Source organism: Oryzias melastigma, linkage group LG12 (assembly GCF_002922805.2).
Source record: "Oryzias melastigma strain HK-1 linkage group LG12, ASM292280v2, whole genome shotgun sequence".
In the NCBI taxonomy this organism is placed as follows: Eukaryota; Metazoa; Chordata; class Actinopteri; order Beloniformes; family Adrianichthyidae; genus Oryzias; species Oryzias melastigma.
In genome coordinates, this window is record NC_050523.1 from 11,690,816 (window position 1) to 11,715,920 (window position 25,105).

Consider the following 25,105-nt stretch of genomic DNA (forward strand, 5'->3'; position numbering starts at 1 on the left):
TCTTCATCAATAAATAACCACAGCAAAAAAAGCTCACTGGTGTGCTTTCATGAACAAACAGTAAAATGCTAATACTTATTTCTTATATATAGAGAGATTCAAAGCTACTTTATGCTCTTAAATATTCTTCACCAAAGGCACAACAAGCTTTTTAAACACACAAGTCAACCGTTTAATTTAAATATAAACAGTTGTATCATTAATGGAACATTTACGCACCTAAAAAGCTAAAGATTTTTTCGATAAATGTTTAAAATTGCATACATATTTCTGTTTAAGCTTTAATCAATGTGTGCTTTTTGTGGCTCCAGATCCAAATGTATTTGTTTCAAATTCATCCATCCATCCATCCATCCATCTTCTTGACCGCTTCTTCCCTTTCGGGGTCGCGGGGGTGCCGGAGCCTATCCCGGCCACTGATGGGCGAAGGCGGGGTACACCCTGGACAGGTCGCCAGTCTGTCTCAGTCAAATTCATCCATGTGCAGATATTGAGCAAAGCGGAGATTATACAAAAAAGCAACACTTTTGTGGCCTTGTTTGTGCTCCTTTTAGCTGTGTTTTCGACACATCATCTTGTAAAAAAATAAATACATAAAAATTGTTACTTCTATCTCATTTTAGAGTACTTGAGAGAATTTGTATTTTTCAGTGTATAAATGTGTCTTTTGGAGATTTTTTAAAAAAGATAATACATTTTAGGAATTATTCCAAGGCCTAAATAAAAAGGCAAAACCTCCACACTTAGAAGCAAAAGTACCATAATAATAAGGGGTTAATAGTTCAAATTACATGATAAATTCAGTCCTTCCATAAAAAGAAGCAATTTAAAGTAAAAGAGATAAATTAAAAAATAAAGTTTTTGCTAATATTGACGGTAAAATAATACGTTTATTGAAAAAGTTTTACAAAAATGTTCTTTAAAGTTTTATTTCATGGGAATGTTTTAAAATGAGCAAAAAAGATGGGAAAGCACCAGAAAAGAAGAAAACTTTCATTTTCAAATTTGATATTTCTAATTGAATTTTGGTACAAATTTACTAAAGAACTTTTTGAAAATGAAAAATCAAATGCCATTTGAGCGGTGTTGAAAAAGAAAAAAAAGCCATTTGGAGAATTGCTATTTTATTTCATTTAAGAGACAAGTAATGCAGCTACATTGTGAAAATGAAAAAGCATTTACAGTATTGACTTTTATTTTGAATTATGAGTCACAAAGGCTTCCATGTGTAAGATAAGAATTCTTGGTGAAACCATTTCTCTTACCTCATTGCCAGATTTTTTTTTAACTTATATAAAAATAATCTACCAATGGATATTTTTTTGTTTTTTTAAGGGCACCTATTTTTGCTTGTTGGTTTGCATCAAGTCAAAACCGTAACATGGGATAAATACAAACACAAAAATTAAGAGAGAAAATAGCAGCAAAACATCTTTTAGATGAACCTTTTAGAGTCCAGGTGTTCTGCAGAACAGAAACCATGTGATGAAGCAACTTATAAAAATGTACCATCTGGTCCTTAACTGATTCAGTCTGAAGTCAAACAAAGAGAAGAGTGTTTGGTAAATGATTGGATTTTGTTTGATTTACATTTCACAAATGATCAAAATCAAGTTTTTTTTATTTAATTACCAGGGTTATGTTGTTAAACTCCATGTTCAACAAGGTCTCCAATTTCATGGCTCCGAGTATGGGGAGGAATATTAATAACAGAGTCCTTGGAACAGAGTTTTATATAGTAGCAATTGATGCAAGGTAGGTCATTGAAACCTCACCACCGCCCCCCCCCTCTACCTCCCAATTTAATTTTCAGCCCACGCATGACTAACAAAACAATGTCAGCTGAAAAGCTCCTTCCCGTCTACACTCACCTGCTTTATTTGAAGAACTGAAAAGACTTTTTCACAGTTTGAGCAGAAAATATTACATTTGTTCAAAAATAGACATGCATCCACAAACAACAGTGCTCTCACCGCTTGAGTTCTGTGAACTGTTTGTGTCAACCAGACTAGACTGGATTGCACTCTCCAGTTTCCGCCTGAATGGGCTGTCTGTGAGGAAAACACAAAAGAGAAACAATGGCTGAAGGGCTCCGGCTAAATGACAGCCATGATATTTAGAATTCAAGCTGCACACCTACACTACCTTTGAAATAATAAAATAAAAATAAACAACATTAATGACATGCAATTCACAGCTCATTTTACAGCCAATCAATCATGCGAGCAGCTGTACACAAGAAACCAAACATTTCTATTTTATTCTGATATGAAGAGGAAATCTTTTTTTTTCTTCTTCTTCTTTATTTCATCTTTTTGACCCACTTCTAAAGGGGAGGCATGCTTTAAATAGGCTGGTGCATCTCGGTAAAAAGACTGGGGGAGGGGGTCATTCACTGGATGGAAGTAAAGAAAAAAAATCAATAATTAACAATAATAATAAAACATACTCAGAAAATGCATTTATAAGATTATACAGATTTATTTATATTTATATTTGGGTTTGCTTAGCACTAAGTGCCTTTATGAAATTCAAAAATAGAAAAAAAAGCATTGGTTGACATTTTTACAAATACTTTTTTAAAACACTGTGGCCATTTTGAAGATTTACTGAACTGGTTTTAGCCGCCACTCACAAAAATATGTCAATAAAGGCTTAATCTTTTAAAATTACATTGAAATGACAATCATTCTTTATGAAATTAAAAGCCTTTAAGTTTGAACAGAAATTATGATAGTAGAAATGATTATATTAAAAAAAAATCTCTATAAATAAAAATCCAACTTTACTGAATTTGGTTGACAAAGCTAAAAGTTTCAAGAACAAATTTGACCACAGTTTTTATTTTCTGTGATTTGATTCAAGCAAACATTGTTTCCTTTACCTGCAACCTGCATAAAATCACAATGTTAACAGTTATTTTTAGTTTCAACATTTTTTCTTTCATATCAGAGGCCTGCCATGAACTGTGGAAGCTCTAGCTTTTTCAAAAGACAAAACAGCGTCGAACATGTTCGGATTTATCATTCTGAGTTGCACAGAAATGCAACCGTCAAATAAATTGTGAAATGGCTTAAAATGGCTGAATAAACTCTTATAAAATGATAAACTGCAGTGAGGTCAATTCTCACCAAAACTTACAAGTAGCTTCTTTTATTCAAATCTCTTCTTATTTGATAGAAAAATAATATTTCATATTTTCAAGGTTTAACTTATTTGACCTCAAAAATGTCCAAGAAATATGTTAACCATTGGACTTACTTTTGATTTTAGCAGCCTGGCTTTGACCATATTTGGTCATGTCCAAACTCCCACATTCCTGAGGCCGGGATGCTTTAATGTCAAATGAGCCTAAAAAGAAACAAATCAGTTCAGTTAGACGCAAACAAATAAAAGCTTGAGGGACTATTTTGTCAAAAAATATGATTTATTTCTTTTTTAAATACATTTTGCACTAAACAGACTTACTCATTGGTGTGTGAAGAGCAACGTGTTCTTGGTAAGGGTTAAAATATTTGTACTGCTTCCCACAAAACTCACACACATAGCAGCCAGTTTCTGAAAACAAAAACACAGAAAAAATATTCACCATGTCCAATTATAACAATTCAGTATTATAATAGATGAATTTATGGTCCACAGTACATAGTTTTAATCCGTGTTTTCTACTCTTGAGTCAAACATCTAATGGAGACAAGTCTCCCTCAATGGATAAGGAACTGTTTCCAACACACTCCATCAAAACTCATTTCTTTGTGACCTAAAATTCAGTTTTTGGAAATCCCTTTAAATAAAAATATGTTCCTTGTTTATGTACCAAAAATTATCTCCCCGCATGTGCTCAAGACGTCTTCACCCAAGGAAATAATTAAGCTCAGAGAATTATTGTGGCTCATCGGTTTAAAAAACGCTCAGATAACACCTTTGAAATAATTATGTCACACTTCTCTTTTTACCTTTAGGTTTGTGTTAAATATGTCAACCTAAACATCTTAAGATGTGACAGACAGATGATGTTCACTGCAGCTGAGTAAGCTAAATAATGTCATGGTAGTTGAGCTTAACATCTAACATTTCCAACATTGTAAACTAATTTATTCTTTGAACATTTTAAGACATGTTGTGACAGTGGATCTTCTGTAAGACTGATCTATAATGGCATGGTTAAATTTGGCTTAATGTACAATGTCCATTAGGGCAGACATGAGAAATCCTCCCATTTTGTCTTTTACTCACCTACAAATTTTTTTGAACTAAATTTAAGACTTTTTAAGCCTATGCATGTCAACAATTAAGACAAATTTCTCAGTCTATTTCCCAACTTGTTTATTTATTCCCAATTTATGACTAAACTGTAGCTACTTATTTTGTTTGTGGTGAGATGCTTTAGGAGCTCTTCCTTTACTTCTTTTTTATTTTTTTTTTTTAAATCAAAACAGCAATGGGTATTCGGTGCATAATAACTGGTTTTCTTAATGTTTATTTATGTCATTTGATTAAAATACTCCTGGTAGAAAAAAACTTAATTTTTCACAAACTGAGACGTTTTAAGCAGCCAAACATTAAAATTCAAGACTTTTTAAGGTATTATTTCCAAATTCAAAATGTAATGCTTTAAAGATTTTTTACGACCCCTGTTTTACGGAACCCTGTTTACTGTTTTTTGTGGTTCAAACATTTATTTGATCATTTACGCTAACCTAATCAGAAAGAAAGAGCTTTAAAGGGTGTGATAACAGTCTCAAACTACAACTAATGTTTATATGCAGAAAACATATCAATATTTAACATGACATTTATTGCAATAAGATCTATCAGCCTATTTTCCTTTTTTACAGTAAAAATCTACAATCGTCAGTAATTATCATTAACAGTGCTCAAAGGAATTGAGACAGTTTTTAGTTTAGTTTGTGTAAAATAAAATGTAAATCTTCTGCATTACTAAACATTTTTAACACCTTTAACTAAAAGCAGATCACACAAACAGTCTTACTGGGGCCAATTTTCTGGTAGGGCTCAACTGGCTCCTCCTCTTTAAGGCCATCTACGGGTAACACCACCTGTGCGTATGGATCTGAGGGGGAGAAAACGACAAAACAACACATTTTACATTTGTTTCTAAAACAAAAAAAATCTATATTATTTATTTTCTTTTGTAGTTTTTTTTAAATTCAGATTTTTGGGGATTTGATGTGCTAGAACCCTAATGTATGTACAAATAAATAATTAAACACTTAAAAATCACGTGAACATTGGATCATGAATCTATATGCTATGAAAGTTTAACGCTTTTGAATGGAATTATAGAAATTAATGCACATTTCCATGAAATTCTAATTTTTCTGGAAAGGGTCCGTACACTCCAACTGCAACACCAGAGGGAATTTGAAAAGCAACAAACTACATTCAGAAATAAATTAAAATAAATTATTATTTTTCATTAACCTTCTTGATCAGCAGTCTAAACTGCAGGTCTGTCAAAAGAAAATTTTACTGAAGGCAAACAAAGCAGTGCTATTGCAGGTATACTTTGTTGCCTTTAAATAAATTCAGCATTTTCTCTTTTTATCTAGAATACGCATAATTTGTATCAATATTAAAGGGAAACATTTGGTGCTGTTTTTCTGGGTTACTGAAATTCATCCATCCCTCCATCCATCCAATAAAAAAATAATAATAATAATAATAAAAATGCTTTACCACTCTATTTAAACATTTCAGTATGAAATATCATTTTATATCTCAAATCTACAGCACAAAAAGCCTTAAATAGATTATATTTGTAGATTTTTAGATTTGATTTAGAAAACTTCCGAGTGAGCAAGCACGAAATGACTGGATGTAAGAGATCCATTTCAGGTTTAAACTCAGGACTAAAAATAAAACATAATTTCATTTTTAATAAATAAAACTAAATGGTTACCATCAACAGCATGCAGGTCACGATGCTCCTGGAAGCAGCTGTAGTACTTGTACTTCTTTCCACAGATGTCACAGGAGTAACGGAAGCTACCTGCAGGTAAACAGAGAAAACAGAAACCTCATGCTTGATGCTCTTTCAGGCAAATGTGCACGGAGGCAGAAATGACTATTAAAAATATGTCAATCAGTGTGTAATATGATTATAAATGAAATGACATTTTATGCATAAACACATTTCTGGTTAAGAAAACTGAGGAAAACAGCCTTAAACTAAGCAATCATTTTTCTAACTGAAGCTGGAGCTGGAAAATACTACAACTCATAAAAAGGCAATGTGAAACACACTAAAATATGGAAGTTTTTTTATTTTGTTTTTATTCAATATTTTATTTTAAAAATTATAATATTGAATTGTAAATTGCAAAATGAATTGTCATTTGAATAATGACATCAAAAACCCATGACAATTTACAATGCAATTGATTTTGTTTTTATGCAATATTTTATTTTAGAAAATAATGATATTGAATTGTAAATTTTCATATTGAATTGTAAATTACAAAATGTATTATCATTTTGCAAGCCTGATTGAATACTGAATTGCAAATTGCAAAATGCATTCTCAAATTGCATGATGAATTTGCAAATTGAAAAATGCATAAAACTTTGAATTATGACCTAAAAAAACTTCCATACTAAAATAAAATTCAATCATAATTGTCAAATCATATTTACTACTACTTTTTAAAACAAGTGCAGTATCATCTGGATGATAAAGGTTATTGAGAAACTAACAAATTCCCATACAGGAGCAGTGATGTGGAGGATTTATACATATAACGTTTTTTTTAATCATTTTGTCATTCTGCAACGCAACAACTAAATATTTAAAACCAAATTTACAGGAGATGAGGTTTCAATGCTATAAATAGACTGATATGGAGTTAAATTTAGATCAACACAGATTGATGAAGACGGGAAAAAGTTTGTATTCAATTTACTATCCTATTTTCATAAACCTAAATGTTTAAATATGGAGCAAAAAGGTATTTGAAGGAGATGAAAGAGGTATGTTATGTTCATCATAGGAGAGAGACAGAATGTTGAAAATAATGCAGGAAATCACATGGTTGGATTTTTAAAGATTAATTTGCATAATGCTGCAGAAGATAAGTATTTAGCCTACAAACAAAGAAAGATTCCCACAGACTTGTTATTTCTTTAAGATCTTCTATTTTCCACTTGTTATGGCACCTGTTTGAACTGGTTATCTGGATAATAGACACCTGTGCACACCCTTGAACAGTCAGACTGCAACTTCTCCACCATGATCAAGATCAAAGAGCTGTCTGAGGACACCAGGGACAAAATTGTACACCTGGACAGGATGGGGATGAACCAGTCTACAATAAACAAATCCTGCAGAACACCAAACGTCCCCTGTTTAAATACATACATGTCCAGGCCTGTCTAAAGTTTACCATCTGGATGATCCAGAGGAGGATTTGGTGAGTTGAGACCAAAACTTTTTGGTATAAACGCCACTTAACGTGTTTGGAGGGATAATAATGCTGAGTTCTATCCCAAGAGCACCGTACTCACTGTGAAGCATAGGAGCGGAAACATCATGCATTGGGGCCACTTTTCTGCATAGGGAAGAGGACCACTGATCTGTATTGAGGAAAGGGTGAACAGGGTCATGTATGGTGAGATTTTTGGGTAAAAATCTCCTTCTACCATTGAGAGCATTTGGAATGAAACATGGCTGGATCTTCCAGAATGACAATAATCCGAAACACAACAAAGAGTGACTTTGTCAAAAGCACTTGGAGGTCCTGGAGTGGTCTAGCCAGTCTCTGAACCAGTAGGGAATTTATGGAGGAAGTTGAAAGCCCATGTTGTCCATCAACATCTTCATATCCTCACAGATCTCGAGAAGATCTGCATGGAAGAATGGACCAAAAGAGCAGCTACAATATGAGCAAAACCCAAAAGGAAACCTTTGATCTCTGTCATTGTCACCCATGGTTAAATTACAAAGTCTTGAGGTGAACTTTTGTTATTAACCAGATCAATATTTTCTTTAAAATCAGGCAATAGTAGCTTCTAGAATATTCTGTTACATTCTGTCTCTCTCAGTTGAAGTGATGAACATTACAGACCTCTGTGTCCTGTTTTAGTGGGGTCACTTGAAGTATTAGTGACTGACCAAGGTTTGTGCCTTAACATATGTACATAAATAATGGTATAAATCTGGAACATAAAAATAAAGTAATTATATAAAGTGCATACATTCCATTTATAAATATCCACGACGTTTAACATATTGCCTTAAATTATGCAGTCAGAATACATTTCCTTTTTATAAGTAGATATTTAAAACCCTGAACAGACAGGAGTCCTTTTATAATTAAAAAATAAATCTGCTTTGTGCTTGAAAAAAAAAATCCTCTCCTTTTATAAAAGGCACATGCTGCATGTACGGAATGGAAAATAACTTCTAGATTATGTTCAGTCTTTGCTTGGCCTCTGCTTGCTCTTTTTCCATCATCACATGTCTAAGTGATGCTGTTAGTGCAAATGAAGCATCAACACACACCAATGTGAGAAATGTTTTTACCATTTAGCAGTCAAGTGACATTTTCTAAATTTGCTCCCTTTGCTGTAGTGGATGAACTGTAAATTCAGTCAGATCCATTATTCACTGACTTACTATGACTTTCCAAAGATTTCAATACTACAATAAAAACATTGTTAATACTATTAATACAAAGGGAGAGCTAAATACTACTTTTGGCTGATACTTTTTACAGAGTTATATGTTTTTAATGGTAATGGAAATGGTTTGACATTTATTTTAAAATGTTTTGTGTCACCAGTTAAAAAAAGTAAATGGTACTTATCAAATGCAACAAAAAGCTTAGATAAATGCTGTTAAGTGTCATAGTTATAAAAAACTTTCACTATAATAAATTCAGTGTTAACACTTTCAGGCTGAAAATAGCAATCCTATTTTATCTTATGAGGAAAATTGCTACAATATAAACAACATGTAAGACAATTATGTCATTTGTCTACGGAAATATAGAAAAAAACATGGGTATGGATGGGAGGAGAATTCTGGCAAATCCACCAAAATACACATTTTTAATGCATAATTTGTCCAGTTAAATTTATGGATTTACAGATCTAAAGTCACAGTAAAAAATGATGTTGTTATAAAAATAGAAAAGGGAAAGATTGAAGATTGCTTAATATTTGAAAAACTAAAATGAGCTATTTCAAAATAAAAATTTTCACATTAACACGTTTTGATTTAATTTTTCAAACATCTTTAATTTATTAAACTCCCAAATCTCAAATGATACACTTTGTATTAACACATAATCGTCTGTTGTGTAGAGATGAAAAATGTCAAACACCTAAAGAAATCTGGATTTTAGATCGAATCAGATTGATTAATTGATATTATCAACCAAACCCACCGTACAGTTAACCGGTCAATTTTACAAGTAAAAAAATATCCTTTTATCTGAAACTTAAAATTGAAATACCAGCAACTTAAACACAGCCAACAGCGATAGCAAACAATGGCAGAAAAAAAGAAATGGATAATAAAAAAGTACTTCCTCCTTCCTCTAAACGAAAGGTAATAAAATTGTTAATAATTAAGTCATTAGTGATTATCTTACCGGTTATTGTTATAACATGTATGTGTTTTTTTTTACTTGAAATGATTCTTTTGTTCAAAGAAAAGTTGCTGTTGGTCTAAATTCACCTCAGCCAGCAGAATCAAAACCCTTTTTTTCCTTCTCTTAGATTATTTCTCATCATCAAAATACTCTTCTCAACAATAAATGTTTTTTTTGTCCTTTTTTCAAAAGTCCTTCTTTACTTTGCATGTCAAAAAAATCAATTACCATCTATAATGTGCTGCTATGTTTGTATTGAGCAGGATTTAAGTCAGCATTAAAGTAGCTTCGCGTTGCTGTTTCCAACTATAAAATCAAATTTTACTATGATTGCTAATGTGAAGCTATAGATTTAATAAGCGGCGCCTCGTCTACAGTGACACTTTCGTCCATTTTCTTTTGAAGCTTTATTTAAAACATTTTTTGTGTGCAAGAAGAATGCCCGATAAATGCAGGCTCTGGCAGTTCTAATTCATTCCTGGGAGAAATTGCTTTTTTAAACATTATTCAGTGTTTACAGCAAAATATTCAACTCTTTATGTTACAAAATAATCGAAATAAGTTTGCTGACATCTAAAAGTTATTTTACAGTCAAAAGGTACCATTTACCAGCATGAAGTTCCTTTTAAGGCCTGCTCTGGTTTTTGCTGCACACAATCACCACAACAGTCTTTTCTAAACACGTATTAGTGGACTGATAATTAGAATGGCAATTTACTTTTCAATTTGAAATTTAATATGCAATTTAAAACGCAATTCCAAAATGTATTTTGCGGCTTGTAATTCAATATCAAAAACAGCAATTTAAGTGTGTGGGTTTCTGATTAAACGTTCTAAATAAATGCTAATTCCCTTGCATTTTCCTATGGCTGTGGATTTATTTTTGGTCTTTTCATTTAAATGGATATTTATTTTGCGATTGTCAACTCAACGTGTAATTTGCTCATGCAGTTTGAAATATATTGTTCTTTCATATGTGATTCAGAGCACTTTATTTTTAGACAGCAGCGTTACTTGTTTCTAGAAATTATGAGATAGAATGGTGGGCTGAACTTCCAGCGATCAGACTTCTGAATTGTGAGTTTTAGATTCAAAAAGTAGATGTTCTGAATTTCTTTACTTTCTATTCTGTCATATTTGGGCCCTGCAGGTATTTGTTAAAGAACGGTGCTGATGTTGAATACTTGTGTGTTTTTCTTGCTTGAGCATGCTGAAAATGAGCCTGTGGGGCACATTTCACTGTGCATACTGTTAGTCTCTTACATTTTACACTGTAGTTATAAGATTTTGATCCAACAGTTCTACTTTTACCACAGATATGACCAGGCGGTGTCCGAATTCCCTCACTATCTGGTGCCCTGGGTTTATACACATTTCAGACACATACTCCGTTTCTTTCTCTCTTTTTTATTTTTTAAATGTCAAATAAGACATCACCCATTTATCAACATAAAAACAAAAAAAATATGAACATTTTCCATAGACTACCCAGGTATTTATGAGTTCACTATGTTCTGATGATAAAAGTTTCGAAAATTTATTAAAATACATTTTTTTAATACTTTTTTTAGATAACAAATCATTCAAACACAAAAACATGGTTTATCTTTTGTGGTCGCTGATTTTTTTTTAGTGCAACTTTCTCTTTTTTTTTAAAAAAAAAACAGAATTGTCTCCTGTGCCTTGATTGGCTGTTGATCTCCTCTGTGTCGTGTCTCCTGTACAGAATAGATCTTTGATCAGGATCAAATCTTTATTTTCATTTGATAATACTGTAGTCGATTTTTTTAATGAAAATTTGAATTTTTTAGTTTAAAAAAGAGAGAGAAAAGTGTGAAATTGTTCACGTCTATCTGAGAAAAGTGTTTAAAAGTTTTACAGCCTAAAAACATCTGTAATTCTACCTTTCAGATTTGATCAATCGTAGGTTATTTTTAAAACAAAACCCCTGCAATAAACAAGGGAACACTATAGTGCACTAAGTAGTAAGTATTGAGGGAATCTGGACACAACCACATACTTTAGTTTAAAAAAAAAAGGTGAATTCTAAAACACTGGAACTTGATTTTTATTTAATTAAACAAAAATGTGCCAATACAGATTTAGTGACTAAAGTAGTTAAAAGACACAACACATTTTTTTTTTGCTGCAAAAAGTAAAAGCTCTCCTGACTCTAACAGGTTAGGACTCAGTCAACTTCACTGATTTATTTTATTTTTTTTAAATGCATGTATAGATTATGTCTTTTGAGGCCAAAAACAATATTCCTTTGAACAGTCCAAATTTTTTCATAGATTTTGGCTCTATTAAAGACAGAAAACATGTTATTTATTTAAACTTTTGGGTACATACTCAAATATACCCTGTAATTATCTTCAATTATAATGTTTGAGAAGATGGTTTATAGTATTTTACATGTGATGTGACCAACTCTGCCCCAGTCTATCCTGCTTTGATCTAAGAACGCCCATGACAGGTGTACTTCTTTACAGCAGCTTGTTTGTCAAAGTGGATGTGGTGGTTTAACAACTGACAAAGAAAAAAAAAATCAGCAAATGTAGCAATAAGACAGCTGCAAGAAACATCAATGCATACATTAGAATGGAAGTGTTGCATAGAGTCTCCACAATCTTTTTGTTCAGCTTAAAATAGCCCTCTTTATGGATTCTCTGAGGGAAAAAAAGGGACAAAAACAGCCTTGGAGTAAAGGACTGGTTAAATGTACTTACTGTTGGGTGTCTGAGGTAGACCATCTCCAACCATGCTCTCGGATTCTATATGTGAGAAGAAAAAAACAGAAACAGATTTTTTTTTAACAGATTAAAGCCGATTTGTTTTTTTTTACAGATGTCTTTAAAATCATTTTGGGAAAAACAAAGCAATTACAAATGATAGATTTCTTGGTCTAAATGTAACAAGAAACATGAATTATCATAGTTTATGAAACTTAAAGATAAATGCATCAAATACTAAAAATTAGACACCAGTATCAATTGGTTAGTAGAGTGACCTTTACAAAGGAAGAGTTTCTTTTCGCTCTATAATGCAAATTCCAATTTAAATCTATCATAGGAATACTGTTTTCCAGCTGACAGCTTTTTTTGTTTGTTTATGTTGTTTGTTTGTTTGTTTTGAGACAGTGAACTATTAAATGTCATGTTGGCTCTGTGGAATTGGAGAATTAACACTTTTTTTTCTGCTGTGTCAGTGAACACCAAAACAGTACAACATGGCTCTGTGAGCTTCTCGTCTTTTCAAGAGACACTAAACAGAACGAGAAGAGTTGTTGCTGTTTTTTTTAAATAAAATACAGTAAATCTTGGGATTGGAATATATTATATATTCCCAACTCTGATTGTGAGGTTGAAAAACATCAGGAATCAGCGTAAAAGAAATAGTCCTGAAAAAATGGCAGTTTTAACAATTTCAATAATATTTTTAGAGAACCAAAAATACAATATTACATAAAATACAATTAAATGAGCATAATCCAGAATGCAGACATTACATTGAATAAAAACAGTCTGGTAAGCCAAAGAAATCAGGCAGTGAAGCTTAAAGTAAATAGGAAAAAAACAGAGTAGAGTACATCATTTCAGGGGGGAGCCTTTTCTCATAATAGTAGAAACTCAAAAATGTGACAAAAATGCAATGTTTTAGTGAAAGAACAAAAATTATTGAGTGAGTTATAAATAAAAAATACATTAAATATCTCTATTTAGCAGTTCTGCATCAATACATGTTGATTTGTATGGGTCTATATAGATTTTATTTTTAATTCCACAAATTAAAAAAGTAAAGAATGAACCAAACATAAACATGTCTCCTGCTACTACTTTCCTGTGTTTGAAAGAGCAAAAAAAAAAGTAATAAAATCAGTTTATGCTTTAATCATTTCAATGTCAGCACACCTCTAACATTATACATTTCACTCTGCATTTCATTTGTTTGGAAACTATAGCAAAAAAAACATGATCTTACCTCTGTGTGCCCTCACATGTGTCTGAAAGCAGTTGTAGTACTTGTACTTCTTGCCACATACTGCACATACATATGAACCTGCATCAAGTTAAAAAAGTATATATAGGTTTTAAAAACAAGCATAGAGATTCATTCACAATACATATTTTGCAAACTCTGGTTCAAATATTTTCTGTCTTTACATGTCTTTACATGTATGCGTAATTATATTCAATTGCATCAAACACCACATGGAATGGAGCGTTGGGGTTCAGGAATGCCCTTCTTCTTGGGCTTTTACATTGAACTGCAGGTAGATAAATGCCGTTTTCTGTTTATTAAAAAGGGTCTTTAGCTTAAAGAGTCCATTAGCGTCATTGTGCTAAGTTGTCAGGAGTCCATTAGCTTAACTTGGAGTCCCAGTTAAGCAAAAGTACAGATGAAATTTAGAATTATTTTTTCAATCAAGTACTTGTCGTTTTCCCTAAAGCTGTGATTGACATTCAATAGAATAAACACAGTTGCACTTATAGGTTTAAACTGAGCTAAGTATTTATAAATAATATGCTGGAATAATTAGTCAGTGTGATAATGTTAATAATCCTCACCACAAGCATAATTTATTGATGAATAGAAGCAAAAACAAATAACACTGACTTTTGAAGCAGCTGAAGAATATAAAAATGTATTTTTATTCTATCTTTTTTTAAAATTATAGTTGATAGCTGGTCTTAAAAATTGAAGGTTATAAAGATTCTGAAGGCAATCACATTTTCTGAAACAGGAAAGTTTTTATGTGCAGAAATACCTCTGAAACATTAAAATGAGTGCTATGCAAGGTCAGCAAACACAAGCATTTATTCATATGCATCCACACACCTATGCATGAGTCTGTGCTCTTCGTTGGAGGAGGAGTGCCAAGGGCAAACATACCCTCGGCCTGAGCTCTGCGAGGTCCCCCTCCGTTTGATCCTCTGTCATTTCCTCCAATCACAACGCAGATCTCTGCCGGATTGAGATCCCCGACTTTTCCGTTGCTCGTCTCAGAGGTTCCTGGCTCCTTTTTCACGACAACGGGCGGTGGGCTGGAACTCTTAGCTGGAGCTTCGGTGACTACACTCCCCACATCTGCTTGTTCCTTTGCAGGTTTAGGTGCCTCAGGTGCACTCATGATTCCCCCTCCTCTGTGCCTTTGCTTCTGTGAAATGACAGTAGCAAATAAATGACAGATCTGCATTCAAATGTGTTTAATTCACAACAATTTGAATAAAGAAATACTCAAAAATGCAATTTTGAGCTTAATTGTCCTAATATATGTCCTGCATCAGCAGCAAATTTGCAATAAGAGCATGTCAAAAACACAACTTTCTTTGGAATGGGCCTTTAAACGACAGACCTTTTCCACATTTGTAATTTTTTTAAATATAAAGCAATAAAAGAAAATAAATAAACAACCACTTTGGGAATGAAATGAACGACTTACTTACAGAAAAAAAACCTTCTGTTGCAGTTGTGATTTATTCAACTAAATGGGAGAATTTATATTTCAAGGGAAACTGAATATCCTTCCTGGAAGATTTTCAAAATAAGAGTGACGTTGAAAATGTGTGTCAGTTGAGATCAGTGTGTATACAACATAATATAATATCTATGTCTGTGTCTGTTTCGGAATAGACAGATCTTATTCTACATTTCCAGAAAAATTGTTCACAATTGACCTTTTATGGCAGAAACTCTAGAGCTTTGTGCCACCTAGCCCCCTCCCAAAAAAAGACTAGAAATATTCAAACTCCCTCATTTGCCACTTCAGCAGGTAGCTTTAAAAGGCCATATAAAGAGAATGTGTTTGAATGCAACCGAGCAGAGCCGAGTCCTGCGTGGATGACTGATGTTGTAGGAAAAGGAAAAATGATTCTTGGTAGAGCAGTAGAGCCATTCAGTAAGACCATGCCCCCAAACACACAGCCCAAACACACTTGACAATTTTTTTTAAACTTATGCAAACAACTCTGACTTGGCTGATGCTAAAACTGAACATTTCCAGGTTGCAGTTCCAAACATGAAAATGAAATGTAAAGTTTTGTATGCCTATAGCTTGTTAAAAGCCATCCCTACTAAATTTCCAATTGTTTTTTTTTTCAGGTAATTTAATTAGTTTAGTTTAATTTTAAAGCACAAGAATTTTTATTTTGTACAATTACATTTTTTGGTTAGAAGAGCTAAGTAATCTTGTTCACATGAAGCATGGATTTAGACTGTGAAGGTAATTGGATATGATTATATTCACATGGTACCCATGGGGTCCCTTGTTTTGCGTTTTGACAAAAGTTATAAAAAGGGCTGTTGCGATGCAAAAAGAGACTGTAAGTATGATAAGAACTCATGACAAGAGAATTCCCCCCCAGAAGCTCTAAAAACAGTTCCATAAAATGCAAATAAATTGTGATTCATCTCCTAAATAGATCCTAAACAAGTTGAAGTTCCTTCTAAAGAAAATAGAAAGCAGATGCTTTAGATTGAATGCTGAGCATCAAATACCCAATCTCAACCCAGGACCAGCTTGTACACTAAAGCAGTCATACAAAAAAAGCAAAAATGTTCCCAATTTAGAGAAAAATAAAAAGGAAAAGCCTTTTCCAGGCTAAAGGATTATGAAAACAAAACTGCAGTTTTCTGATTTTTTTCAGGGCTCCAGGAATGTTGTATTTGCATCTTTTTTTGTGCAAACTATTAGCACAAAGAACCAGACCTGAAGAAACTACTACCTTCTCTGAGTCAAAGCTTTTAATCAACTGAGATGCAAAGTGGTGGACATATGCTGTGCCTGAACGACAGCCCGACCAGATAGATCACTGCAACAAAAATTGGACTGTAGCCTCTTTATTGCACATCAGCTTCATTAAAGCGAGGCACAGAAGCAGGAGGGGTGAAAGCCAAGGTGTCACCAAAAACAACTTCAAGCAGTTGAAGAGAAAGATGAATGAAATGTACAAGTGACTAAAAAAAAAAAGTCCTCTTTGTGAGTTATGAAAAACTATTGGATGAAAAAATGTAGTAACATTTAGAATAATGTTTGGCTGAAGCAGGAATAAATTGGGAGTTGATATTCAGTCTGCTGGACAGCAAAACAAACAAGAAACTACAGTTCTTAGAAGATGGCAACACCTTCTAAAACAACACGAGAAAATACATATTTACTTTCTGGATGGGAAGGCCACGTGTGCTAAATTTGGATCAAAGTATGTCATTATACTAAGCTGACTTTGCTTCTTGACTAAAATATTTAGCAAAAGAAAAGTACAAGTAATAGGGTGATAACACCAGCGACAAAAAAAGGTACAAGTCATGTTTGGGTTTTTAGAAAAAAAAGTTCACACTGTAGCAACAAATCAATTTTCTTTTTTTTTGCAGCAATCATCTGTAAGCATGACTTGTAACTACTTTATGAAAAACCTTTTGGGCTGCAAAGTCGACTGTATTCCTGTTCTTTTCTCAGTGGTGCTACATTTTACAACTGAGTGATGTTTTAACTAAAAAGCCAGTTGACATTTTCCAATTCAGTCTTGGAAAGGTGAATTCTTGTAATAGCTGGCATTCCTCCTCAAGTTCCTTCAGGTGCTTCTATAAAAAAGTTCCTCAAAAGCATGGCTGCTGACATGAAGCACTAAAGAAAAAATATTTTTTGACCCTTACAAAAAGAAAATCCTTGAAGAGGAAAACTTTATGTGTGAGGAAAATAGATTAGACATAAAATTAGCTTTATTTTTTTACTTTGCTTCTTTTCCAGCAGTTTTTTTTGCACAGTGTGTGTGGAAAATTTTGAGAGGCATGATACTCCTTTCTATTAGAGCTGCAGCTTCTCAACTGACAAACCCAGCCAGTTTGAGGAATGAGGTTACTTCTAAAATAGACATTGTGAAAGTAGCTGGTCACGATTTCTTTGCTCCAAGTATTGTGGTGCAACTCCAAGCACAACTTCAATTCTTTCCCGCCCAAAAAAAGAAACCCTATAAGCACATAGCTAATGAAAACTGGCTTCTTTACATTTTTGGAATAAGCAATAAATAATAATATTAATAGAAAAAAGCTGATAAAAGATATTCCTAAAATGATTTAGAGTTTTGAAAGTATTCAATCACAGTCTCTTCCTTGAGCTGACCTGCCAGTCATAGAAACTATGAGAAGAAAAGTGATGTGAATAACAATCATTTCAGCAAAGCAGCAGGTAGAATGTTGAGATGGGAGAATATTTCACATTGTCAGATTTCGACATCACGCAGTAGCGACACATATAACACAATATAAATCAAATAACTATATTTGTCAAATTTGAAACCTCATAATATAAATGTGTGATCATCAGCAGATTTAAATATGTTTCTCCTATTAATAAAGAAGACCCCTAACTGCTTGATCAGGTCCATTTAAAAACAAAGCATTAATTCAACAAATGCATTTTAACATTTTCAAGTTTCATAGAACAAACATAAAATTGAATAACCTTTTTGTCAACATTTTTTAAATAAGCTAGAAACTTTTATAAAAGCAAATTCTCATAATTTCTAGTTTAGACTGTTGTTACTGTGGAAGACTTTTGTTTTTGCTCAAGAACTATCATTTCTTTCAGCCTATGGCTGAGCATGCTTGGTGGCACTGCTTCAGGTGATAAAAAGGTTGATGGTATTCCTAGTTTTAGAAAGAACGTGTCTTCTGCACAATTTGCAGTGCAAATTACTTTGTTAATTGTTGAATTTTAAATAACTGAAATACCTCCACACAGGGAACAAAAATTTAATTTCTGAGTCACAAGCCAAACATATTTTTACCGGCCAAATTATAACACTATTTTATACAGAAATACCTTAGGTGTTTTACTTTTGGAATTTTTATTTTTTTAATTTTTAAAAGAAAATTAAATTGCATAAAAGTAATTTATAAATAGTATGACTACAACTTTGTTGTCATCAAACTTTAAGCTCAAATTCAAACATAAAAAGAACACAAGATACAGATTTACTAGAGATTTCCTAATTCTTCCTCCAGGTGATTACATTTTATATTAAACCACAACAAAGAACAGCTTGAAAACAGTATATTATTTTGGGTTATTGTTATTATACATCATTGACAATAAAGCTGCAGCGCTCTCACGAGGGAAGGGGCCGGGGCAATTCAGCAATGTCTGACAGGTCGCAGTTTTTGGTGTAACACCAGCTCTGTAAATGCTACAAAGACGCTGCTAAAACACAGTAGATTCCATTGTGTTAATATTTATAAAATACTATTTAACGCTACACATTGAGGGGAAGTGAGCACGCGAGTGGGTGGTGTCTCACGTGCGCTTGTATAACAAATTTTTTCTTGTATTATTAATTTTATGCAAACATTTACTCGCTATGTGGCAACTAACCCTCAAACTTTTACTAAAGAGAAAATACTTGCAACTGGCGAGAGTAAATTATCACAATAGACTCATTCTTCTATTGAGAAAAAGTTCTATCGCAGTGTATATTGTTATTGCTTATAGGGTAAATGTGTGGCATGGAAAAACCTTATTCAGTCAAAACTTAATTTTTTGTGTATTTTTAAATAAAAAATATATACATTTTCTGAAATAGTGCTAATGCCCGTCTCTGCACTCTATGCATGCGCTGCACTCGAGGATTTTACCAGGAAATACTCTTGTTTTGAAATAACTGAGTGAAGAATGCATTGGGGATGTAAAGGTTAGTAGCACAATACTTCAGTTCTGCATCTCAACACAAATGTATTAATGATGTGAATTTTAATGTGTTTTACCTCTGAAGCTTAAACAGTGTTTGGAATAGAAATGTGCAAATAATATTTGACATATTTTTGTAAAGAAATTCTGGTTAAAAGCAGAGTGTTAGCAAGATGAGAAGCATTTTAGTGGGCTTCCCAGTTAGTTTAGTGTTAGTGCGTCATTTCTAACATATTAAAATGATGCTCTTAGAAGCAAATTTAAATAAAAGAAAAAAAAATGAAAATGGTTATTGCAATTTCCCTTGATTTTCACTCAAAAACAAAGTCCTGTTTGTTTCATTTAGCCAGTGTTTTCCATTATGCAGGAGAGATTTGCTACAAAATGCAAATGTAAAAAAAGGGATTTAAAAATATTTTACTGGCTAGATAGAGCTTGTAAAGATTATTGCTAGAAGACAACAAACATAGAACTTGAAGTCTTTTTTGAGAAGGAAGACGTTAAAGAAATAAACTGTTTGTATATTATAATAATACATTAAATTGAAAAACTTTTTTTTTTACAGATGAATCTAATAACTTTAATGGAGAGATGAGAGGAGGGAGATTTATAAAGAAACAATAAAATATGAAAATGTAAACTGTTGGATATGAATAAGCAAAACTTTATTTAAGAAGAAATTTAAACTATTCTGCTGAATTATCTAACTCATGTAAAAATAAAAGCAGAAATAGATGCTTAAAAATAGTTCTGCTTAAAAAAAGGAAAACAAATAAGTGGGCAACCTTTAAAATCATCAGTTACTTTAGACTAAAGCTGTAAGACAAACCACAATCAAGGACATACATTTTATAGAGAGGCAGTCCATATTTTTAAATAAAAAATGAGAGCGTTAAGTGCCTACAATGTTTTTATGCTTAAAAAAAATGCTTTTTTTTCACCTAAAGTGTAACTGACTCATTCAGGCAGCTCTCTGTGGGTAACTTGGTTTAAAAACAAGATGGTTTTGATCGATATCCAACTGTCTCATAAAGCTGTCAAGTCTGCTGCCACAAACTGCCCCCTGCTCTTTGCTGCAGTGAGCTCCACAAGAAATAAAAAACAAACAGAAAAAAAGCAGAGAGCAGCTCCTTCTGTTTCTGTAGGGTTCAAATTTTCTTAAAAAGCCCAAAGCAGAAAAAATAAAATAAAATAAATTAGCACCCATGGTTAAATCTGCTCTCTTAAATCCTTCGTCTTCTATGTTTGTTAAACATAAATCACTGCTGGAGAGTAAAATATTTAAATACACCCAAAAGGAAACTGTTTTGTTCTTCCTCTTCTCGTCAAACCACTTTCATGATTTACCATTTTAAAACCTTTCAAGTGTTTGAGTGACACTGAGGTTGAAAATATTTTCCTTGATTGTAAGTTATTGAATTGGTGGGTCTATTTAAAGCACTGAAACAGAAAAATACTTTCAACATTTGCATAAATACTTTCACGATCTATATCACCACCTGTGACCTTTTACTTCTTCTTTATTCTTAAAATAAATATCAGAGGCACAAACTCTTGCTTTAATATGTAAAATTTTGAGTATGTGTACTTATAAAAAGCTTATTTGCAAAAAATATTGCACTAAAAAGCTGCAGCACCATCATAAAAAAATGTGTGGGTCAGCATATTCTGAATATCTAAGCACAGTTTATGTGAACATAAATGAGAGTCAAGACCTGCAGAAATACTAACCATCTAATTGCTCTGTCATGCTTTAGTTTAAAACTGCATTTCAGCAACTAAAGCAGAGTCTGCTTCTCTTTAAGCTCATGTTTGGCAGCAGTTCTGCGATGAAAAAGTGCAGAAATGAATAATAAAAATTGTAATTATCCTCACTTGTTGGAAGTCTTAACGAGCTATTTCATGGTGTGGGCTCACTATCTCGGAGACATAAGTACATGATGAACGTTGAATTGCTGTACCAAAGTGTTTTTTGTAGCAAGAATGCTATGGATTAACAGTAAACGTAGTAATTACATTACAGAGAAATGTCCGTATCAGCCAAAAGGGATATATCTAACTGATATAACTAGGCTTTGACTACACAGCCATGATGGTGAACATGAACGCAGCAGCATGCTAGCGCCAGAATTCGCTCATAGTTCCCAACTTAAACCAATGGGCTACAGAGAACAAGAGTAACACTGAGATGTGCGCAAAATTAAAGAAATAAAATTAAAATGATTTCTCTATTCTACTTCTGTTTATCACACAGGCTTTGCATAAAGTGATCAAGCCCCAAAAACTGAGCTAGATTTTGAAATTAGAGCTGCATGATATGAGGAAGACTGACGATATTACTAGTGATCAAGATTGAAATGACAATATAAAAAAATAGCAATACAAAAAACAAATGTAATTTCCAATTGACTGCAGCAGTTTTATTTAAATAAAAATCAGCATAAGTTAAATTATACTCCAGGAGGCGGGCATCTAACATAAAAGGGCTCCATTCGTTTGGTAAAATGCGTAACAGGATTTATTTGATTTGTTGACTACTTTAAGCCTCCATGATATGTGTGTGAACATTTACACTAACCATTATTGAAGTTTACACTGGCAATAGGTGTATTGTACATGTCTATGTCTCGATAACGATAGATTTCCGATTTTATTGTGCAGGCCTATTGAATTTTCTTGGTTTGTGTTAAAAACGTTTAAATTATGCTGGTTTTAATTTTTGTTCCTTACATATACAGTCCTCAGGTTTTTGTTTAAATTGTCAACAGCTGCTTCTGTTTTACTTTATTGCTCCTTAGTTTATGTTGATCCATGGTTTTCATTTTCAGGTCCTTACTTTTATCACTAGTAAGATCAGTCTTTGTTCTGTACTTTGCTTTGATCTTTTTTTGTTTGTTTATTTAATAAATGTTTTTTCTGCAATTTTGCTTAATGTCTTCAGAAACGGGTCCTCTAAACCATCAATCTTGACAGATCAAACTATTTGATAGTCAGAATCACCAGTCAGTAAAAAGCTGAGCTACAAATATGTCTTCTTCTACAAACATTTTTATTAACTGAGTTGAACAAAAGGATCTTAGAGAGATATTAAATTCAGTATATGTAACCCATGTTCTATCCTAGGGATGTTTACATTAAAAGTGGGGTCATCTGGACCCCACAAGACAGCTTGTTGATTTTTTTTTTCCAAGGATTTTTTTATCTTCACTTGTGTCTGTGCCAGACATAAGATCATGTCTACCTTTGTCCAACTTTGTCATGGTAGGAATCACACATCAATGTAAGGGTGGGGTCATCTGGACCCCATAAAAAAGCACAAGGATTAAAACTGAACTGCATTCTTGTTTTACTCTGAACTGATTTTAGGTGAATCCCAGTGTTAAATTTGAAGTTTTTAGGAATTAGCTAACAAGATATTGGTTAACACGATTTTGAAAATATTAGCAAGACAACAACCCAATGTCCTATTCACTTAGTACTGAAGCTAAGATGCTAACCAAGGTGTGTAATTTACATTTAGCAAGAATTTCCTTCAACTTCTCAAAAATGAACAGACACACAAGTACATAGAGACCCGGTTAGATTACTGCCTTGCATATGTAGACTCACTGCCCAACTTCCTCTTTTAAAAGTTCCTCACTGTGTGCTTTGTCCTTTCTGCATCAATTCATATCAATCAATTTTGATTCATTTAAGATTTTTTTTTTTTTCCATCTGCTATTATTCATTTTTTATTAAAATTTCTGTCTTTTCACCTGTGAGGATTTTTATATCATCACAATCTGTTCATGCTTTAGACATATCAATTCCACCTGATCTCTGAAGCTAAACAGGGTCAGGTCTGGCTAGTCCCTGGATTAGAGACAGAGCTAACTGGTGCTTTAAATCACTGCAACTATTTGAGGCTGTTTTCCAGTGTTTACATGCGCTGGTTCCAAGTCCAGGTAAATGTAAAGGCTTGAGTCAAAAAGGTTATCTACCATAAAACTGAAGTGCAAATTGAATTGTAGGGCAGTTCACTGTGGCATGTTTTTCTGTTCCTTTTCAGTTTTTCAAACCTAAAAAAAAACCAACAGGAAAGCTTACTGTTCCACCATTTTGATGCAAACTGATCATGAAAATGCCAGAAAATGCACAGCAATGCTCTTATAAAAAACAGCAAATTAAAAGCATCGTCTCATACTAAGTGCAAGGTTGATTAGTGGTAGACGAGATTATTTTCCACTCTAATTCCATTATCTCTGTCTCCTTATTTATATATTTATAGCTGGTATTGACTGACAGCTCTTGATTAAGGGTTAAAAATACTTAGTGAAAATGAAGCAATAACATTCACTTTGACCAGCTGGGACAATGTCAAATTTATTGGGCTTTTGTCGCCTTAAAATAAGATTAAACAACGGCAAGGATGCATCGTTTTCTAAATGGAATCTCTTCCCCGGCTGCATGCTGAAAAAGCAGCCTCTAAATTAATACATAAAAATGTCTTTTGAGGCCTGCGTTGGTCTAATTAAAGCCAAAATGCAAAATCGGCCATCTGGTCTTATGTTCTTTTATAGGCTGAGGCCTGTGATATACTGTAACCTACAGCGCCATAGCAGGAGGAAAATCCAAACCAGATGCACACTTGCTTGATGTTTCTGACAAATACAGTAAACTTCAACCAAACGCACCACAATGTATGTTTCATTTGAAAAATCCTGCTGGAAATTGACTATAATGGAGAGCTATATAATTTGGGAAAGCTGTATTTTAAGAAATACTTTGCTGAATTGATCTGGAGCTGCAAGGAAAAGGAGATAAACATCTATAGATCCTAACCCCGTTCAGAATTTAGCTCTTAGTTGGCATACTTAAAATAATTGGCCTAAATTTGGTCTGCCTCTGAATATTAATGTGGTAAAATCAATCATTGTGCTTTTATTTGAAAATTTCCATAGCACAGGAAAAAGTGGGTAAGCTGTAATGCAAATATATATATATATATGTATGATACAAATTTCTTTAAGCTCATGAAAATGTTCCCACTCTGGAGGGATTAAAAATAGGAATCAGCTAAAACTGTTTAAGGAGGCAGAGGATGGTGGTGGTGGGGGGTCATTTCAATCACTACTTTGACTGCATGTTTGTATTATCCGGAGCAAGAGTCAGTGACTGGGAACAGGAAGCTGACCAAAACCTGTTTCACACTACTGCTTTAGTTTTTTTTTCCATTTCTGTAATGAAATGCACATTTCTCACTCCTCTGTAATAAATGTCTTCCAAGATGGTGTATGACCAATGATTTCAAAAAGCAATAATGCAAAGAAATGAATAAACCCCCCTTCCTCACATCACCCCACTTCTATTCCTCAAACACATATATACACACAAGAGATGCTCTGGAAAGGAAAAGAGAAAAAAAAAACTGTTGTCTGGTAAAATTCCATCAGCATACACTCAAAACCCCCATAAAAACCTTTTCAATCTATATGTTAATTCCTCAAATTAAATTTTAATAACAAGAGATATTGAAAAGCAGTCTTAAATTATACAAAAATAAATCCTGAAAGATCAGGCTCCCCCCTAAAATTAGAAATTCAGGGCTGCATCCGGGCTGCTGCTAAACCCTTGTAGGCTGGCAGATTAAATTTTTGATGAAAATCAAAATTACACTGCACGCTGACGCAGCCGCAGCAAACCTGGCACTATTGTGATTTATGGATTCATTAAACCCGCGGGAGTTCTCCCCCCCCCTTTCTCCCCTTTTCACTCAAAGAAATGAGATTTGCTTTGCTGAAAATTTGTTTTTTCAGAAAAGCTACATAGG

The 25,105-nt window shown here is 33.2% G+C and overlaps 1 protein-coding gene across 1 annotated transcript in view; it reads right to left on the minus strand.

Annotated features, from left to right (window-relative positions):
- The window catches only part of znf618 (zinc finger protein 618), a 35,624-nt gene that overhangs the window by 7,879 nt on the left and 2,640 nt on the right, over positions 1 to 25,105 (minus strand). The window contains exons 2-9 of the mRNA XM_036214456.1: positions 14,454 to 14,772; positions 13,596 to 13,673; positions 12,344 to 12,388; positions 7,525 to 7,593; positions 5,924 to 6,013; positions 4,994 to 5,074; positions 3,469 to 3,558; positions 1,974 to 2,051 (exon numbers count right to left, since the gene is read on the minus strand). Of these exons, the coding sequence (XP_036070349.1) occupies positions 1,974 to 2,051; positions 3,469 to 3,558; positions 4,994 to 5,074; positions 5,924 to 6,013; positions 7,525 to 7,593; positions 12,344 to 12,388; positions 13,596 to 13,673; positions 14,454 to 14,772 (850 nt within the window). The remainder of the gene's footprint in view (positions 1 to 1,973; positions 2,052 to 3,468; positions 3,559 to 4,993; positions 5,075 to 5,923; positions 6,014 to 7,524; positions 7,594 to 12,343; positions 12,389 to 13,595; positions 13,674 to 14,453; positions 14,773 to 25,105) is intronic.